Genomic DNA, 21,458 nt, shown 5'->3' on the forward strand with positions numbered 1-21,458 from the left:
GTGGAACTAAGCACCGTTCATTAGTGCAATCTTTGTTTTCTGGAAGGCCTTGGTTGATTTCTCCTTCTTCAGGTGCTTCTGGCAGAGAGTATGAGAAGTTGAGGCTGCGCATTATTGAATAACCTTCCGGACTTCTGCGTGGATCTCTTGATACATATTTTTTAACAAATCTTCGTAAGATGGGTGCTTATCTTTTATCTCGCCGGTACCATGACTCTCTTGGCGAGACGTTTTTCCGTGAAACTTTTTCAGCTCCTTGTTGTTGGTTGAATCTTGTGGATTGTTTCCTTTCTGCTCATGTCTGATGTATGCATCATTGATGGCATTTGCTTGCCGATTCCTCCTACAATCGGTTTACATTCCTTAGAATATGAAGCATCTCGTCTTGCTGCTTGGAAATGTTAGCTTGAATTGCGAGAACATCTTCTAACATCCTGGCCATGTATTTCATAGTGATTGGATTCTGATCACTTGTGATTTTCAGAGAATTCAACTGGTTGGGATACATCACGGAGTGGAAATTGAGATTGGTGATTGGAATGAAATCAGGTTAATGACTGAGTTTTAGAACTAAGATCTACCCGTTATCAATTTAGGAAGATTGAAATAAATTTTTTACAACTGAGAGATCAATCTCCCACTATGGTCGCCAATTGTTTGAGGGTGAAAACTATTTCTGCTGGTTTTGGTAAATTTAGGTGTGTGTGGATGAGAAACGAATCTAAACCCTAAACAAATGCACTGCATGGGAGTACTTTAGATTCAAGAGATCAATCTATACAATTCTGGCCTAAACCAAGAAATGGCAGTTCCAGACTTGCTTCGGTCATAAAGTGAAGGAGATGGGGTTAATCTTAGGGAGGGAAGCGAAGAAGGTGTTGAGATTTTGAAGGTGTTGGCTGTTTACGACTTGTATCAGAATGTTGAACTGGCTTTCATAACGTAAGCTATCAGTTCTGGGTATTTTATGGATACGTAGTTAACAACACTTGGTTTTCTGTGTTGTTTGGAAATAGGTGAAGGACCTATTTATACAAGTCATTGAGCGCAACCCTCATCTCGTAGGAAGTGGAGGAGGTGAAGTGATGGAGTAGTAGGGTCGTGTATGGATAATGATTGTCACGCGATCACATCTTTTCCCACATCCCTCATCACTGTTAATCGTCCACCTTTTCCTGACACGTTCTCGTAATGGCGTGTTGCACGCTGCACGCTGTAAACCGCCAGACCAATACCCCAATAAGTATCCCCCAGTTTGTGACATGTTTGATATCTCGAACGAGCGGGTCGAGTCGTGGGACCCACCGCAGGAAATAACATCCGGTGCTATTAAGTTAAACAACTAAGTTATTTAAAGAATTGATATTCATGAAATATCGTGTATGCTCGATGCATGTAATGTATCGAAAACAATCAATATGCATGAAGCATCGCTATTTTAAAGCTTAACTGAATAAGTCGCGGATTAAGCGTCTTAAAATGGTAGCATATCCAACCATCTCCGAGTGACTGTTTGGAGGCCGCATGGGCAGGCCACCATCTGGTCGATCACTCACTATGGTAGAGTGGCGGGAGGTGATCACTGAGGCGCATCATTGGTCGCCTAACTTTAAATCTAAGCCGTCCGCCCTAGCTGGAAAAGTTGGACGGAAGAGATGATTTTACGGCGTATGTTTGATGCCTTTGATGGATTTTAGGGTTTTAAATAGGTGCACAATATCCCCTTTGGATTGACTGAATTCAAGCATGGGCGCTTGTTTTGGTGGGACCGGTCGGTCATGCGTGGAGACGGCCCATTGCTGTGCATGTCTACAGCTCTCGGTCCCATGAAGGTTCGATCTAAGCCACTCAATTTGACCGGAAAAGATGAGTGGTCGTGATCGGTTTGCGACATAAATCCATTGCCGCAAAGGATTAAAGGCCGCGCGACATGCCATCTTTGGGCACACGTTTCGAGGCGCCTGGCCATAGTCTGCCTAGGCCGCCCGGTTACACGCACAGGTGGGCCCATAGTGATCACGTCAACATCCTTGGGACTTCTTGAGTCTATATCTACACCCTCCGTTTAGGCTTGCGAAGATGGATGGACGTGATCGAACTACGAGAAATATGTATTGTCGCAAACCCTAATTAGAGTTTTGAAACAGTCACGTACACGTGACTTTGGCCAAACGATTTGGTGAGCTGTGCTTCTCGTTTGGGAAGACCGATCGTGTGGGGCCCACGTTGGGCTGACGGTGAACATATGTGCACTTTCCTGATGGTCCTAGGTGCGATCCAAGCTATCCAAATACGCTGGCTAAGTTGGATGGTTGTGATCGATTTAATACACTAGCGGAATTTCCACGACCCTTTAAAGCATCACGCTAGCCATGTTTTGAGCAAACATTTCATTGCTCCATGGTTTTGTCGTGAGAAAACCGATCGGGTAGGGGAGAAGTGGGCCCTCCAACGTATGTGTTAGCGCTTCCCTGATCATTCGCGGGATGATTTAATCCGTCCAACCAGGCTGGAGAAGTTGGACGGTTGTGATGATTTTAAGACCGCCTTGGACAGTCCATGCTCGATCGAGCTTCTCGCAAACAGCGCGACCACCCTACTTAGGGTTGGCGTTTGACAGCGCTGTGAGATACATGGGTAATGTTCGGTCGGTTAGGGCATTAGTGGTCCCACCATTGGTCATCACGACGATTGCCTATTCCTGCCAGGGTTTGGCTAGGCTTGTTAAATTGTACGGCCAACTTGTGTGGCCGCGATCGTTTCTGAGACTGATATGGAAAGTCTAGATTTCCCTTAAGGAAATTAAGCATGCTCGATCGGGCTAACCAAAGCGCGTCAATGCGAGACTCTCTGTCAGAGAGTGATGTAGCATGTGTGGGTATTTCATTCAATCTCTATATTGGCACTTCGGGAGATTCATGCTACTTTGCTGAGAGTGAACACTCAATCGTCATGTCATGTCAATAACGAGAGTTCGGCTGAGAACATAGCACGGAAAATACTAGGAAAATATTGTATTGATTAATAATGCTAATAAAATTCACAAAATATTTGGGATTGTTGTGAAATTCGTGTATTTATTAAATTGCTTCAAATACAGTGAAGAGGTTTTCTGCACTCATCACTTCTTAAATGGTTTTTTCCTTTGCAGGGTGACAACGCATAAAATACTGGTTTTATAATTTTAGCCCTGAACTAAAATCCACCATCAACAGCAGTATGGTAACTTGTGTGGCAGCGATCGTTTCTGAGACTGATATGGAAAGTCTAGATTTCCCTTAAGGAAATTAAGCATACTCGATCGGGCTAACCAAAGCGCGTCGATGCGATACTCTCTGTCAGAGAGTGATGTATCCTTTGTGGGTATTTCATACACATCTCTATATTGACACTTCGGAAGATTCATGCTACTCTGCTGAGAGTGAACACTCAATCGTCATGTCATGTCAATAACGAGAGTTCAACTGAGAACACAACACGAAAAATACTAGGAAAATAATATATTGATTAATAATGCTAATAAAATTCACAAAATATTTGGGATTGCTGTTGCACGCACCATTCTGGGTGAATTTCGTGTATTTATTGAATTGCATCAAATACAGTGAAGAGGTTTTCTGCACTCATCACTTCTTAAATGGCTTTTCCCTTTGCAAGATGATAGCGCATAAAAATACTGGTTTTACAATTTTATCCCTGAACTAAAATCCACCATCAACAGCAGTATGGTAACATTTTATACTTTTCTATAAAATCCCCTAAACTGGATCCCAAAGAGCATACCCTCGTTCCATATGCAATAAGATCTTCCAGTACGTTTGTAAGAAGATATCCGTGATGCAGTTTAGTGATGAAGAAGATGTCAGTGTTGTGGAAGCATGGATTTTAGAAACTAACCGAGCCACGATCCCAAGAGAAGAAAATCAATCAACCGAGTTTTGGAACCGTGTTTTTCAAAAATTTGAAGATATTACCGGAAACGATAATTGAAGAACAAAGAAGTGAATAACAAACAGATTCAACCTAATTAATACTGAAATCCAAACCTTTGTTACAATTCTGTTTGATGTCAACTTGAAGCATGCATCATTGTCATACGAAGTTCGAGTAAGGATAATATAAAAACATAAGTTGATTATCTATATAGTATAATGTCTAATATTTAATGTTAAGTTATCATGTTAATGTTTTCTTTTTCTTTTTCGGAAAATGAAAGCTAGGATCTAGTACCGTGAAGACACAAAAAAACCTTTTAAATTTGATGCATTGTATGAGCAATTGAAAGATGTTGTACCTTGTTATAATCTTGAATGAAGAGTCTTAAATTCAAACATAAAATGGGTACAATAGGATTAAAGTAAAAGAAAAACACCCTAATGAAATTAAAGCAACTAGAAGTTAAAATCACAACTAATTAACACGATAATGTTGAAGTAATAATAGTGGTGGATTTCCACCCCACACTTATATCACTATCGTTACAACTACTTCATGTAACTCTATACTAAAGGATGCATGGTGCATGGTACTAGTACATGCATGTACTAATTCCTTTCTAATGCCACATTAAACAACTACTCTATTGTACGCGTATAAATAGAGATTTTCTGAAATGTACTCAACACACATATCCATCAATAAAGAGCTTCCTTTATTCATCTCTCTATTTATTTTTGTATTAACTTTATTTTATCTACAACACGCTATCAGGACGAATTGCTCGGTTGAGTATAATAACACGAATTTCTCGGTTGAGTATAATATCTTTAAGTTCAATCAAGGGTAATGCTAAGGGGATGATATATGTATTTAATAGAGAGACGGTCTACAAGCATAGATATGCAATGGTACATGGAAGGATTTATTTATACTTTTTGTTTGTAATTTTGCTAAGGATGTATATAGCTTCTTACATACATATCTCATATGGTCTATTGTTTATGTTGTGCTTAGGAATTTATAACTACGTACACGAGTAGTTAATCTGATACACGGATTAATACACACCAAGTAATGGGGACAAGTCATTGCATTCCGTAATAAAGTTATCCATTTTCTTTTGTTTTGATTTAATTAAGTTGAAACAATTAATCAAGTAAGATATATATCTCCATATTTTTTATTTTATCACGGTAACAATACTAAAAGTAGTGTTTGTTTGAGAGATAATTCCTCTTAAAATTAAGAACAGTGGAATGATGATCTATTTTGAGGTTAACGGTGTGTTTTGGGCTTATGTTGATAGTTTCAAGTTTATTTCAATGAGCCTGAGAACTTCATATATAATGGGCCATATATGCCCATGCCCCTTTAAACATGGATTTTTGACCAATAAGTCAACCATGTTGACCATCAAGAAATTCGGCTCTAGGTATTATTTTGTTCTCTATACGATATTGGCTCTTGTCAAAATGATGTATTTTATTCAATTGGTTGAACCAAGTCGACTCGAATACAATTTCTTTTGGGGGGCTCAAAAGTACTTGAGCACCTTTATTGTCAATTTGATGTGGAAACCATTTCGTTATGGAAAAGGAATACATCCCATATAAAACCTTATACCAATGATGGTCTACCGTCTAAAAGGTAAAGTCATATGCCCATATGTTTCTAAAGGAAACACGTTGTCCTCAATTTACATTGAGCAACAAAAATATTTGTTGAAAACAACTAAAGAGCTACGTAATGCTTTGAAGGAAATTTTTCATAAATTCTCTCCCCAAGCATGAAGTTCAGTGGATTAATCCACTTACTATAGAATCAGTAGCTTCAACAAAGTTATGTTGCAATTAGAGTACATGCATCTCAACTTTTGTGTAAGCACTCACAAAAGGTGATATAACTCATATTTTTTTCCACTTTTCTACGTCATCCATGATACTAACGAACCAGTATATGTTGAAGTATGAAAATAAGAGATTCATTATAAATTGTTCAACTTAAAGTAAGTGGTTGACATGCAAAGTGAGATTCTTTTAACCCGTTGAGATGAAGAAATTTCTCAAATTAAGCTAATTTTAGAAAATTGAATATCGAAAGAACCCCGAAGTAATGAGGGCCAAGTGTACTGACTCATGTGAAGCATGTGAAAAGGGACATATATATATTCTGAGACAAAGATGTATTTTTGTACCTGGTAGTAATGACACCTAAGTACATGTATCAATCGAACATGGGATCAATCTAAGATGTAATTCTATCTCGCGTCAAAATAAAAGAGTTGGGAATGAATCTTGTTACTGGTATTGGAAAAAGTAATGTAATGCAGGTACCATAATAGCATTCGATTTCCATAGGAAGATCATACTTTAAACGTCAACTTTACTTGCAAGAAGAACTTTTCCTATCTAATTGATTTCAGTTGAACTAGACTCATTTTCAGTACTTGTGAAAAGAATATCATTATCACAAGACGAAAAATATTATCTAAAGCACTTGATATATATCTGGATGAAAAGTATCTCATCCCCTCTAAAGCGTACCATACACTCTAAAGTAACTGAGTGATCCCCACTTTTTTTACGCAATAAGTCCACACCACTTATTAAATCTCTCAAGACTCTATGTCTAACTGATAATGGTTTCCCTTCCACTAACTTAAGGAATATACGCTAGTTATTTAATTAATTCCTTATAATATAGTGTAATTACGATGATCGGATCATCGAGCGAAGTACTGCTCAAACTTTTTTTCTAAGATGGGACACAGACTAAAAGTCACAATAGCTCTGTATGTACCTAGAGCTATCTACACCTTGTTAAATTCCAAAGACATCCATGCAAATGGTTATCATATGAGAATGCAATTGATTGCATCTTTTATTGTCTTTAATGAATGTGGAAGAAAGCATATTCTTAGAGAAATTTATGAGTTAATTTGGTGAAATATAAATCACTATTATTCGGTTTATTGAATTCATATTGACCCCGACTATGAAATGCTGGGTATTGACTCATACAGACTTTTGGCATAACCATAAAGCCACTTTGGTTATGACATGATGATCATTTGGAAATGACTCATACGTACATCATTTTATTTGAGTGAACGATACAACAGGAAAAAGATTGACAGAATGCTAAGTGATGACATATCTCTCAATAAGTGTTTTCTAAAGTACTACATGCACAATGATGTGATTTTTAATCGTTGTTGTAAATAAGGATTCGAACTCTAAGACTTGTGAAGATTAAATTTAAAGGTTTAAATAAAATAATAAAAAAAGGAAAGAGGTACTGGGACTAGGATTCCACCAAATATTCAAATTCATGCGATTCACCTATTTATTTTAAACCATTATAGCTCATTCAATAAGAATTTTGACTCTATTTCTTTGCCTAAGGTAGATTCTTAAAATATTAATTGTAAATCTTAAGCATGGCATATCAAAAGAATTAATCCTAAGCATAAATCATCAAATGAAATGACAATTAATTAAGAATTTTTTTTTTCTATTTTAATTCAATGCAAATAGTCATATAAAGAATTAAATGAATTTACCACATGATGAATTTTGGTTTCCTCCGTCGTCCCAGAGAAAGGTTTAGCTCCACATAGTGAAAAACACGCTCAAAATATATTTTTATAGCTCAAATGGTGTTTACAAAGAAGAAAAGGGAGGAAAATAATATAAAACAGAAGTTTGCAACGCTTAATGGTCGTTACAACTCACTGTTACAACTGTTGCGAAGAACTATAGTTATATGGTGTCGCAGAAGAACTGCCGTTTATGGTTTGGATATGTGACGGTCAAGAATGACAGTTCTTTTCAGTTTATTGTTCTTCAGCTTCTCCTTCTCTGCAGCAACAGAGAGATCTGCTCTGCAGCTTCTTATTCTTCTCTGTAGCCTATCCCCAACTCTCGATAATTTTATCTGACTCCCAATGATCCTTTTTATACCTAGTAGCACCATCGAATCTCGATTTAATTACCACATATTCTCTATTATTCTTTTTTATTCTCCTCGGTCTGTTACGACAATAACTTCCTTTTTTATTCTATTTCCATGTCTTCTGGAGGTGTACACGATCCAAACACGTTTGTTACATGACTCTTGGATGAGTTAAACTCGTGTGGACACATGCAATCTTCAATCACAGCACAAATACTACCGATAAAATATCCAACAGAATCTCCCAAAGTTACTCGCAGAAACCCGTGAATATCTTATGTTCTCTGTTTTAACCAAATCCATATATTCAACCCAGCTTTTTCGAAGCTGAAGGACTTACCAGTCCTGTTTGAGTTTAACAGGCCCAAACCATGCTAAATATTCGATCGAGTCTCACCAGGAATTCTCCAAACCGAATCCAGAAAATCTCGTAGTTTCACAACAACTTTCCCGTGAATGTTCCTTCCTTCTCACCGATTATAAGGTCCAATTGGATTGATTTCGAATATCACACCACGTCTGTTAATCCCATAGGAACAAACCCATTCAAATTCAGCCGTTGAGTCTCTCTAAAATTCCTCCAAATGGTGAATCCTAATTCTGCCAGTCGCCTGCAAAGCTTTCCCGCCAAAACTTAAATTTGAAATGAAGAAGAAGGTGGATTGCCCCTATCCTGTGGTGGGGTGCGAATATCCATAGGTTCCAAATAGTAAAGAAGATGCCCCTTAGCAACTGGGCGCCCCTTAGTAATTGAGGTGCCCCTTAACCAACATTGAGAGTCTGAATAACACGTGTCCTTTGGGTACAGATAACATTTTTTCGAGCCAATTCTCCACAAGAGCTTATTCTTCCAAAAACAACTAAAAAAATTTTATTAGAGAAATAATGAGTCCTCGCTAATGTATTTATGGGTTAAAATGCGTCGCACTTTCGTGCTTATCAAATTCCCCCACACTAACATTTTGCTAGTCCTCGAGCAAAACAGAACATTGACCCGCTACACAGCTGATCATAAAATAAGAGAGAGAGAAGACCCGCTACACAACTGGTCATAATTTTTTTTATAAATATATTTTTTTAGACCCGCTACACAGCTGGTCGTATAATGCAAGAAAAAAGAAAAGACCCGCTACACAGCTGGTCATAACCGTAACAATCAAATTATTTATTATTTTATTTTTTTATATTTTTCATTTAATTTTTTTTAACCCCGCTACACAGCTGGTCATAACATGAAAGAAAAAGGAACAGACCCGCTACACAGCTGGTCATGATTTGCAAGGAATTTCCTGAAAAAATAAAGTAAAAAGTTAACCTCTCCCCCACACTTAAACATTACATTGTTCTCAATGTAATTGAGTCATCCAACGCAAATACTAAGATGGGAAATGCAAAAAGTAAACGAAAAAATAAAAAATAAAAAATACACCTAGTGGAATATACAAAAAGGATCCCCATAAACTAACAACCTAAAAATTTGGGGATCAACTCAAAATGCAACATTTACAAATGACAGCTTCACACTTATGTTATCACGATGCGGAGACACTGAAACTATCAAAAACAGAGACTTATCTTCAAACCAAGTTTTTACAACACAAGGAAGTGTGTAAAGAACATAATATGGGGATATTATTGGGACTGGGAAATTTTTAATTGGCTTATGCACGATATCAGGAATAGGAAAGTCCTATGGGTACTTAGATGCAAAGTAATCCAACAACACTTTAGAAGCACACAATTCTAACCCTAAATTAGGAAACTTTTGGAAGTCTACGGGTCTAGAAACAACCTCTAAGTTGGGTGAATTATCTTGTGGGATGGATTCATCTATGAAATTAGGCAAATCATCCACACAATCATCCACAGGGTCATCTATATGTTCTGTTTGGAACAGAGAGTCACTACAAGATTCATCATCATCAGCATATAATCTTTGACATTCACGAACTCTCAATCTTTGTTCGAAACTAGGCGGTGTTTGTTTGTAATACTTCTCATATATTGTTAAAGGTGATTCTTCACTTACCACATGTGGAGTAGAAACTCCATACTGTTGCCTACGCTTATATTCAGCAAGCGTCATCTCAGATGAGGTTTCCTGATAATTTGACTTTCTACGCTTATATTCCGCCAGCGTCATCTTAGGTGACATCTCATCGGAAGAAGTCATCATCCTCAAAAATTCCCTGAAAAGAAATACAAAAAGAAATGCATAAAAGGAAAAAAAAAGAAAATCTAAAATGAAATGAAAATACTGTACAAAATAAAAATAAACCTAAAAATTTATCTAAAAACAAATCTGCGTCGGCGGCGCCAAAATGATGTGATTTTTAATCGTTGTTGTAAATAAGGATTCGAACTCTAAGACTTGTGATTAAATTTAAAGTTTTAAGTAAAATAATAAACAAAGGCAAGAGGTACTAGGACTAGGATTCCACCAAATATTCAAATTCATGCGATTCACCTATTTTTTCTAAACCATTATAGCCCATACAATAAGAATTTTGACTCTATTTCTTTTCCTAAGGTAGATTCTTAAAATATTAATTGTAAATCTTAAGCATGGCATATCAAAAGAATTAATCCTAAGCATAAACCATCAAATGAAATGACAATTAATTAAGAATTTTTTTTTTCTATTTTAATTCAATGCAAATAGTCATATAAAGAATTAAATGAATTTACCACATGATGAATTTTGGTTTCCTCCGTCGTCCCAGAGAAAGGTTTAGCTCCACATAGTGAAAAACACGCTCAAAATATATATTTATAGCTCAAATGGTGTTTACAAAGAAGAAAAGGGAGGAAAATAATATAACCAGAAGTTTGCAACGCTTAATGGTCGTTACAACTCACTGTTACAACTGTTGCGAAGAACTATAGTTATGTGGTGTCGCAGAAGAACTGCAGTTTATGGTTTGGATATGTGACGGTCAAGAACTACAGTTCTTATCAGTTTATTTTTCTTCAGCTTCTCCTTCTCTGCAGCAGCAGAGAAATCTTCTCTGCAACTTCTTATTCTTCTCTGTAGCATATCCCCAACTCTCGATAATTTTATCTGACTCCCAATGATCCTTTTTATACCCATTAGCACCATCGAATCTCGAGTTAATTACCACATATTCTCTATTATTCTTTTTTATTCTCCTCGGTCTGTTACGACAATAACTTCCCTTTTTATTCTATTTCCATGTCTTCTGGTGGTGTACACGATCCAAACATGTTTGTTACATGACTCTTGGATGAGTTAAACTCGTGTGGCCTTATGCAATCTTCAATCACAGCATAAATACTACCGATAAAATCTCCAACAGAATCTCTCAAAGTTACTCGCAGAAACCCGTGAATATCTTATGTTCTCTGTTTTAACCAAATCCATATATTCAACCCAGCTTTTTCGAAGTTGAAGGACTTACCAGTCCTGTTTGAGTTTAACAAGCCCAAACCATGATAAATATTCGATCGAGTCTCACCAGGAATTCTCCAAACCGAATCCAGAAAATCTCGTAGTTTCACAACAACTTTCCCGTGAATGTTGTTTCCTTCTCACCGATTATAAGGTCCAATTGGATTGATTTCGAAAAACACACCACGTCTGTTAATCCCATAGGAACAAACCCATTCAAATTCGGTCGTTGAGTCTCTCTAAAATTCCTCCAAATGGTAAACCTTAATTCTGCCAGTCGCCTGCAAAGCTTTCCCGCCAAAGCTTAAATTTGAAATGAAGAAGAAGGTGGAGTGCCCCTATCCTGTGATGGGGTGTGAATAGCCATAGGTTCCAAATAGTAAAGAAGATTCCCCTTAGCAACTGGGCACCCCTTAGTAATTGAGGTGCCCCTTAACCAACATTGAGAGTCCGAATAACACGTTTCGTTTGGGTGCAAATAACATTTTTTCGAGCCAATTCTCCACAAGATCTTATTCTTCCAAAAACAACTAAAACAAATTTATTAGAGAAATAATGAGTCCTCACTAATGTATTTATGGGTGAAAATGCGTCGCACTTTCGTGCTTATCACACAACGCCCCTTCCCATTATGCTTTCAAGTAAGAAAGCATATCACTCATTTTACAAAGTCTTCAGTAAAATAGGATCGAGACCACCTTAAGATGCAAATGGAAAACAATCCATATACAAAGAAAACAAGGTGATATTTAAAAAAATATCCATGCATAATGCGGACCATTAAAGTGACTTATGGCTCTAGTGGATGTTTTGACATATTGTACTAGTTATAGTTCTCAAGAAATTTTGCATTCAGAAAACTACTAGCACATATTATACATGTAAGGGCTCACCACCCATTGTAAATGCGAGCGAGTGTACATCAAAAGGACTTGATGGTTATTACATGATTAATAGGATCAATGCAGAGCATCCTATACCTCATGGTCTCACAAAGGCTATCATCAAAAGTCACAGATAATGTCCAAGGAATAGGTTATGCATACCAACCTACCTTTTATTGCTTTGGGGATATGCAATATTACACACATCTTTGCATAATTCATTTTAGAACCCATTATTAGTGAACCTTTTCTGCATACCAGTTGGTAACTGGATTTAAGCATGACATTCATGTTCTTACGCATTTTTGGTTGCACTATATATGTGCCATTACGACTCCACATCGTACTATGATGGGTCTTCAAAACTGTTAAGTAGTTATGTTGGAAATGAGTTCCCAACAATTATCCGTATTTTAAACCTTTTGGCAGGAGATCTCTTACTGATAGATTTACGGGTTATCACTTTAATGAGACAGTCTTCCCGTCGTTAGGGGGAGATAAGAAAAATTATTTTATAAGGAACGACAGGAATTGTCGTGGTGTGTTATCATTATGTCTCATAGTTTTTCATGTATTCCACAAATGTAAATGTGAAGTGACAAAGAATAATCGATTTTCAGAATGTACACTGATGTCGCTAAAGTGATGAGATCACAAATACTAGCGGAAAACCTACCTGCAAGGTTACGAATCCTCAATAAGGGATATACACCTTAGACTAAGGTGTTGCAACTACACTTAGTGGAAGTTTGGTTGAGGCCGTGGCTCCATAAAGGAAGTTGGAGAGACCACTTGGTTAGATCAATCCTCATCTAGAAAGGAAGTAGGTGAGTAAGGCACAACTTATTTATATCATCATAAATCATATCATAAGATTGTCTCTGAATATGTCCATGAATCAAACTGGAGGACGCTCCGAAGTTTTAAATGATTCTAGAAAACAAGGAAATCCTGACGGATTATGAGAATACACATGAGTCAATGGAAGGTTCATGCGTGCACGGTGATGGTATAATCCATAAATAGTTGCTCCATAAGTAGAGCGCAATGAGATCGAACCATGCTTTATTTTGATTAATATCAAATAAAGAGAATTTTAGAGCACTACTCGGTCGAACTCTCAAGCGTTGCTATCTCAAGCTTGTTGTCAAGTTTAGTTGCCAAAACTATAAGTCTTGATTCCTAGTCTACTTATAGCTAAGTCTCGGACTAGGATAGAAAGTGAGCTCTAGACTCCACGAAGTTCATCATACAAAGACGAAGAACTACTCAAGGAACTGGTGGAACTTCATCTACTAAAAGGTATGTGGAGATTTGAGCTTATCTATCACTCAAAAGTCTATCTAGTCTATCTCCTATCTTTAGATAGAAGTCGTATTGCTATATAGACTTCGATTATACACATTTGCTATTTCGAGTCGAGTTTATCTCGCTTATCTATTTCTAGAAATATGTCTTGGTAAGCTTTTTCTTTTTCCAAGTTCATCTTTACTCGTGACGAAAGTCATATTAGTTTCAATCACTTGAAAACCGCTTTGACGAAAAATATTTTCTGAACAACAACTATATAACGTTCTCTAAGAATGTTTCAATGATTGAAATGAGAGTTTAGAATATGTAACCATATTTGGATATAAGCATATAGTGTGTTTGCACATTAGTGTATAAGTCAAAAACCGGGAACCAAATGTATGCATGCTTGTGTGCGTACTAAATGGTCGATGGAGAATGGGTAAGTATGCGTACCCGTACGCATACTGGCGGAAGTTCACGACCGTGAATTTCTGCTGAGTTTGGAAATCAAAACCAACTCAATCTGGTTACCAAAGTATGCGTACCCCTACGCATACTAGCGGAAAGTTCATGTCCGTGAATTTCTGCTGAGTTTGAAAATAAAAACAAACTCAAATCCGGTTACTTAAGTTCGCATACCCGTACTCATACTTATGTGTGTTACTTTCTAAAATTGGTTTGTTCATGAACTAAAACATTTATATATTAAGGGATGCAATTTGCAAACCGTGGCTATAATGTTCATGAATCGATTCGAGTAAATCAAAACCAATTTTGCTTCGATTATGTCTTGTATACTTCTATAAGATCTAAGCAATTGAACAACTCTCGAACAAGTTCTTTTGATTCATTTGAACTAGTTATGGTGAAGATGAATGTGGTTGATACGAAAGTGCTCATATGGCTAACCATTTGGTTAACTACTGTTGAACCAACTAGGTGTACACGTTTGGGTACGGTTACACAAACCTAAATGAACGTGTATTTCATTTGTGTATAACAAGCTAAGATTCGATCTAACGGTTGAAATATATTAGCTGAATATAATCAGGTTTTCATCTAACAGTGAATATTGAATGCTTTGTTACCAAGGTAACATTGATTGCAAACCCTGATTTGAAGACTATATAAAGGAGAACTCTAGCAACTGGGAAAGCTAATCCCCACACCTCGTGTATGATACTAGTTGTATAATCTAGAGTCGATTCTCCTTCAACCTTAGGTTTCTTCTCGAGACCCTGTAGGTTAACAACTTGAAAACTTCATTGGGATTGTGAAGCCAGACCCAACTATTTCTTTGTAGTTGCGTGATCTGATCTTTTTGTTTCTATCGTATTGAGTACAATTGTAAGATTGGCTCGAGATTAATTTCTCCGATATGCAAGATAGAAAAGTAGTCACAAACATCTTCGTCTCATCGTTTGTGATTCCACAATATCTAGTTTCGCCATCATACGATTTAGATTATTGTGAGGTGATTGATAATTCTAAGCTGTTCTTCGGGAATATAAGTATGGGTTATCGATTGGTTTCTGTTCACCTTGATTTATCAAAAGACAGAACCAAACTCGTAGGTATTTCTGTGGGAGACAGATTTATCTATTACTGTAGATTTTTCTGTGTGATACAGATTTGTTTATTAAAGTCTTCGACTTTGGGTCGTAGCAACTCTTAGTTGTAGGTGAGATCATCTAAGGTAATCAAGTGTGTAGTATCCTTCTGGGATCAGAGGCGTAAGGAGCGCAACTGTATCTTGGATCAGTGTGAGATTGATTGGGGTTCAACTACAGTCCAGACCGAAGTTAGTTTGTAGGAGGCTAGTGTCTGTAGCGGCTTAATACAGTGTGTGTTCAGTATGGACTAGGTCCCGGGGTTTTTCTTCATTTGAGGTTTCCTCGTTAACAAAACTTCTGTTGTCTGTGTTATTTCCTTTCCGCATTGTATTTTGTTATATAGTTGAAATATCATAGATTATGCGTTAAATCGATCAATTGGTAAAACCAAACTTTGGTTGTTGATTGAAATTGATTGATACTTGAACATTGGTCTTTGGTACCATTCAAATTAATTTCTCTTGTATTCAATTGACTCGCAGATTTCTATTTGCTTGAGTAAGTATTGAATCGAGAAATTGAGATATAACTTTTTGATATACTTTTTATAAGATTGAGTCTGACTGTCTAGTTGATTCTCTTAAAAGTATATTGGAGTTTTTCCATACAGATTGCTAAGCGAATTATTGGGTGAGGTTGTTAGATCCCCACTTTTTCAAGCATATTTGGCCTACGCAATCCAGGTAGAACTTAGTTCTTTGACAAATATACGGGTATTTGGTGTGGTAGTGCTAACCAACCAAGTGTAAAGCCTGTGGGACATATGTGGTTATTTGTCACAAAGTGTAGTGAGAAGAATGAGGTCTTAAAGTATAAAGAATCATTTTGTGGCACGATGTTTCTCACAAACCCCTGGATTGCTTACTCTTTTGAAAATCATAATGTTCAGTTAATTAGTTTGCCTGGTAGTTTTAAAAGAACTTGAAACATAATAGATGTGGTTATATTTCTGTAGATTTAGACTCAAAGATATTTTCAAAAGTGCATGATGTCCTTTTGCTTCCCAAGTCGGATGACTCTAAACCACGGAGTGTGTTTGCAGTTACACTGAAACACCCACTTATTGATTTAAACAATCAGGCGGATGTGGTATACCCGTCTAAGTGACTATTTTATTGGGAAGGGATAAACAAGAAAGGTTTTGTGTCGTGCGTATTATATAAGTTCCTGATTCAGAATTATAGCTATCCATGTCGACGGTATGGACATGATAAGTACTCTTAATGGAATAAGAGATATTACAAGCTATTTAAAATCTGAATAGTCCTGGGAAATCTCGATCTTATCTATGTTCTGAACTAGAAGACCGAGATTGTGGTATATTATTCCACCAGTTTGCATATGTCCATTGTCTGGAAATTTAACAAGGACATGCGTCCTGCTAGCACTCCCATGGTTAGTCGAGGTTCAAATGTAAGTAAGTAACCAATTACTCTAAAGGAAGATGACGAAGATTTATTGGGAGATGGATTTCCCTTAACTAAGTAAAACAGACGCATAATTGTACTTAGCATAATGTACTCGACCAAATATTACATCCTCAGTGAATTTGTTAGCTAGATATAGCTCAGCGCCAACGCAACGTCGTTGGAATGGTATAGTGAATGTAATCATGTACTTAAACGTAACCATTGACATAAATTTGTTTTATCCCTGCAAATACATAAAAAAAGGAATTCTAAAGGAACTGCAATCCAAAGGTTGTTGATTACGAAGGAACAATAATTTCTTCTCCAACGAAAGTAATCAGTAGTAGATAAGGTAGACTATTTTTTAGGTCATTACCAATATTCAGTTTCGAAAAGTACATGACTAAAGGAACTGTCTGGAATAACTCTAGATCTGAAAGTAATCAGGGGGAGATGCCGACATCAGGGGGATGATCCAACGATATGATGTCAACATATTTTACTTCGAAATTGAAGCTGTGTTGTACTCTTTTTCCCTTCGATCGAGAATATTTTTTTCTCAAAAGGTTTTGTTTCTCGACAAGGTTTTTAGCGAGACAACACTAAAACATCAAGTATGTTGAACGTTGAAGACATAAAGATCGCGTTGATATTACTGAAGATATCTGAATCAAAGAAATGAAACGCGATAGTCTGTTAAGCAACGTAACTTCCAGAATCAACAACATGGTCTTATAAACATTCAAATCACCAAAGTAAAGTGTTATAAACTTATTTTGACTACATTAGACTAATGAAAATTGTCTGATATCAGGAGGAGCATCTAATGGTGTGTTGGACTATTTTCCTTCACCGAGGTTACTTTTTTCCATAGGGTTTTGTTACTCAGCAAGGTTTTTAATAAGACAACAACAAATACCGGGAATGTAATTTCCCATCTAAGGCTATTGTCTTTCCCAAAAGGATTTTCTTCCTTAGGAGTTGTGAAACAACTAGTCAACTTCAACGGAGCAAAGTGATCATCTGCAACGGATCACCTTTACTTGCATCTGTCACGTTGTACTCTTTTCCCTTCGTCAAGGTTTGAATGAGGAAACGCATACACATCCAACTATGTTCTAAGTTTACTTAATATTGTACTCTTTTTCTTTAGTTCAAGTTTTGTCCCTCTGGGTTAGCCTGACAAATTTTTAACGGTTTAGTTAATTTAAACTCGGCAATCTTTGAAGATCATATTACATGTGATGAACTACATGTAAAGTACGAGAAAATCGATTGATTTTTCCCACTGTAGAACATTACTACATGTAGAACATTACTACATGTAGAACATTAAAATATAAGAACGACATGTGAAGCAATGCATGTAAAAGTTCTACGTCAAGATTTTTCCCACTGGGTTTCTTTAATCGACTGAGAAGTATCAAAAGAAGCATAACATGTGGACCGCACAAGGAAAAGTGTTGTGCATAAATATAGTAGTGTGGTGTCATCCAAGGGGGAGTGTTGAAGTAATAATAGTGGTGGATTTCCACCGTATTAACTTTAGTTTATCTACAACAGATAACCAATTAACTAATAACCAAGACAACTAATTTACCATTAACCAAGACAACTAATTAACTAATTACGAGGATCGTATCCCAACCGGGTACATATTTCCTCCTGCATCTTAGATACTGCATATTTCTTTCAATCAGGGAGCCTTTCCACATCCATTAATCATATTTCCATATCTTTTTGCCTAATGGCCATATCTTTGTTGTGGGGTTTTTTCTCTCTTGCCAAGATATCCCTTGTCCCATTTTCAACTAACTGGCGCATCATCTCATTTTCAGCTAACTTTTCTTCATGTTTGACTGCATCCTTCTTCTCAAAAAAATGAATCATGTTGTTCCAGCCTCGTTCTGCAACTTTAGCCATGGAATTTTCCATCTTAGACTTATCTCTTCTAAGTCCCCTTGGTTTATCTTTTGCAAAAAAAAAAAAAAAAAAACGTGTTTGGGTTTGGGTTATCGTTACTGTATCTGTGCCATCACCATCTTCACTTTCTGAGACAACCATAGAAATCGGGGTAGATTGACTAGCTTCAACATGATGGTCCCTTAAATTCTCCAAGTCACAACCTTCAACACGGTGCCTCAATACTGCGAAAACCATATCATGTTTCCAAGGTTTTCCACCCCTTCCTTCAACAAATTTTACTCTTGCTTCTATGTACTGCAACCATATTTTGGGAAAGTGTCAATGAAATAAACATCTGAATTAATATTATCATGTGAAATTAAATTAAAAATAATAACCTTATTTGTATGACGAAACTTACCATTTGTTCATCAGTCCATCTACTCGGCGGGTTCCTGAGATAAGCCGCAACAATTCCTGCAAATATTCTGCAATCGGTTTTGAGGGCGCTCATTCTGTTTTGAAGAGATTTCCGAGTCCTATTTGTACGTGTTCCAAAAGTACGGTGGTATTCCGGTTTGATTTTATCCCAGAAAGTTTCAGAATCTTGATACCTCCCGACTACTAAATCGGTCGCAAACATAACATAAACTTTTGGAATTTCCATATCTTCTGCTTGTGTAAAATTAACCATCATGTTTTTCAACAAGTACAATAAATCAAACCAAAAATAAAAATAAAAATTGCAAAGATATATATGATTTTTAAGTGATTTTCAGGTGATTATAGTAATATGATTGCTAGATTTGGATTGGTGTGAATTTTAGTTTACCAAAAGTCACACACACATATATATAAGCCATTTTCAATAATTTACCGTTGTTGTAAAGCGGAAGATTATTAGCCATTTCTAAATTTGGGCCGCAGGATGATTGTAGCCGTTGAAGATCTAACGGCTAACGGACAACCGTTAAAACAGTTGAAGATTACCCGTTCTAGTTTAGGTGATGTTGGATCCTCAACGGTCATTTTAATCTAACGGTTCATTTGAAAAACGACTAATTATTAACCATTGTCTTCTAACGTTCAAATTTCAGACCCAATATATATCTCAGAGGTTAACTGCCCTTCTCCATAAGACAATCAAAATATCAAACATAAATTTCAACAACCAAGTTTTACATTTTACTTTCTCATATTTGTTAGTTTATATTTTCTTAACTTCTGTTAATTTCTGGAAAAATAATGGTTAAATTCGTGAGAAGCTTTTGCACCGTAGTCGAGCGACCTGAGTTTTTGAATATGGCAGCAGAAACTTTTTGGAACAATATGTCGGTCGAGTTTCATTCAAGAGCGGGTGTAAACGAAATATCCTTGAATGCTCTTCGGTGTCGCCTAGATATGCTCAAGAGTAATTGCAGGCTTTTTAAGATTTGTCTATGCAAATCAAATAATGACGTAACTTTAGCCAAAATTACATATACTGAGCGAGGAAGGGGAACATTTCGTCACTCAAGCGTTAACGATATATTTGGAGCGCATTTGATAATCAATCCAGAACATATCTTATAATCTACCAAGTTATTTAAAGAATATAATATGCTTATTTTATAGGTTATCTTAATATTGTGTGTTTCTATGTTGTGTTATTTAACAAATGTAATGTTTTTTTTACTATGTTATTCAGATGTTGTCTTTTTGTTTTGTTGAATTAAATAAAAGTTTTTTTAGTAACCATGTCTCAGCGCTTACATAAATAAATAAAAAAACACATTATAAAATCAATCTGAATCGGATGCCAAAAAAACTTGTCCCGGGTCGTAATGGTCTTGATCAACATCAACCTCGTCTGTGTCTTCTCCCGAATCCAACTCGTTGTCTATCGTATCTCCAGGTATGTCACCATCACTTATACCTTGACCGTGTCGTTCCCATATATGAGCTGCAAGATCCGTACGGAGTCTCTCCTGAAGAACTGGGTTTTGTAATGCCTCGCTCGTCTGCCTCAATGTTCCAACTATAGGTGCATGAGGTGGGTCTGGAACATATTTCCACAAAGGGTCACGATGTTCATCCTCTACAATGATATTATGCAATATCAAGCAGGTTCTCATGATCGATTTCATATCTTGCTTTTCCCAGTAGTTACGTTTGTAGTAAAGGATCCTAAATTTACTTTGCAGTGTACCAAAATCCCGTTCCACATCTTTCCTCTTATCCATTTGATATTTGTTAAATAACTTGAGAATTTGAATACCACTAGGTGCACCGTATGCTTGGAATAACACAAAGTAACTCTTATAAATTCCATCCACTAAATAATAACCATGTGTGTACTGGTTCCCATTGATAGTAAAATGACAAAGTGGTGCAACACCATTGAGATTGTCATCAAACAAATTAGAGGACTTCAAAACATTAAGATCATTGTTTGATCCACCCACTCCAAAATAACCATGCCAAAACCACCTATCGTATGAAGCAACAACCTCAAGAACACAAGTGGGATAACTTTTGTGGCCTGTGTGTGTTCCCGCCTCGTCCATTGGACACACCCTCCAACCCCAATGCATACAGTCGAGGTTACCAAGCATTTCTCCTTCATCATCCACTTGGTATCATTCACAGTGGGACGTCTCATGTATTCCGCATTAAACCCAAACATAATTGCATCACAAAACTTCTTAATATAGTAGTAAATAGTAGAAGCAGCCATACGGATATAGTCATCAACGGAATCAGGTGGGATACCTTTACAAAGACATTTCATAACGGCATACATTTTCATGTGTGGGCTATGACCTGGAATTCTTGTAGCATCTTTTCTTTGTCGTAAGTCCGGGTCAACCTCACATATTTTGTGCTGAATTCTTTAAAAAAAAGGGTCGATACATAACTAAACGGCCATGAAAATTTTTCGGTCCTCAAGTGCAACCATCATTAAAATAATCCTGCATCATCCTTGCATCTGCTTTGGCAAGACTTTTATTGATTGATTCTCTCTGCGTCACTTGCGTTGGAACGGGATGATGCAAATTATGAGTATTTTGCA

General features: G+C 36.7%; 2 protein-coding genes across 2 annotated transcripts; both read right to left on the reverse strand.

Annotated features, from left to right (window-relative positions):
• Positions 1 to 18,223: 18,223 nt before the first annotated feature.
• Positions 18,224 to 19,103, reverse strand: LOC113305928. The gene is made up of 2 exons (XM_026554919.1): positions 18,828 to 19,103; positions 18,224 to 18,721 (listed from the first exon to the last, which is right to left on the reverse strand). Exons 1-2 carry the CDS (start codon positions 19,101 to 19,103, stop codon positions 18,224 to 18,226), a joined length of 774 nt encoding a protein of 257 aa, XP_026410704.1.
• Positions 19,104 to 20,187: 1,084 nt separating this feature from the next.
• On the reverse strand, positions 20,188 to 21,188 carry LOC113305929. Its single transcript, XM_026554921.1, has 2 exons — positions 20,962 to 21,188; positions 20,188 to 20,875 (listed from the first exon to the last, which is right to left on the reverse strand). The coding sequence occupies exons 1-2, from the start codon at positions 21,186 to 21,188 to the stop codon at positions 20,188 to 20,190; spliced, it is 915 nt and encodes a 304-aa protein (XP_026410706.1).
• Between the last annotated feature and the right edge of the window lie 270 nt (positions 21,189 to 21,458).

Source organism: Papaver somniferum, chromosome 8 (genome assembly GCF_003573695.1).
Source record: "Papaver somniferum cultivar HN1 chromosome 8, ASM357369v1, whole genome shotgun sequence".
Classification (NCBI taxonomy): Eukaryota; Viridiplantae; Streptophyta; class Magnoliopsida; order Ranunculales; family Papaveraceae; genus Papaver; species Papaver somniferum.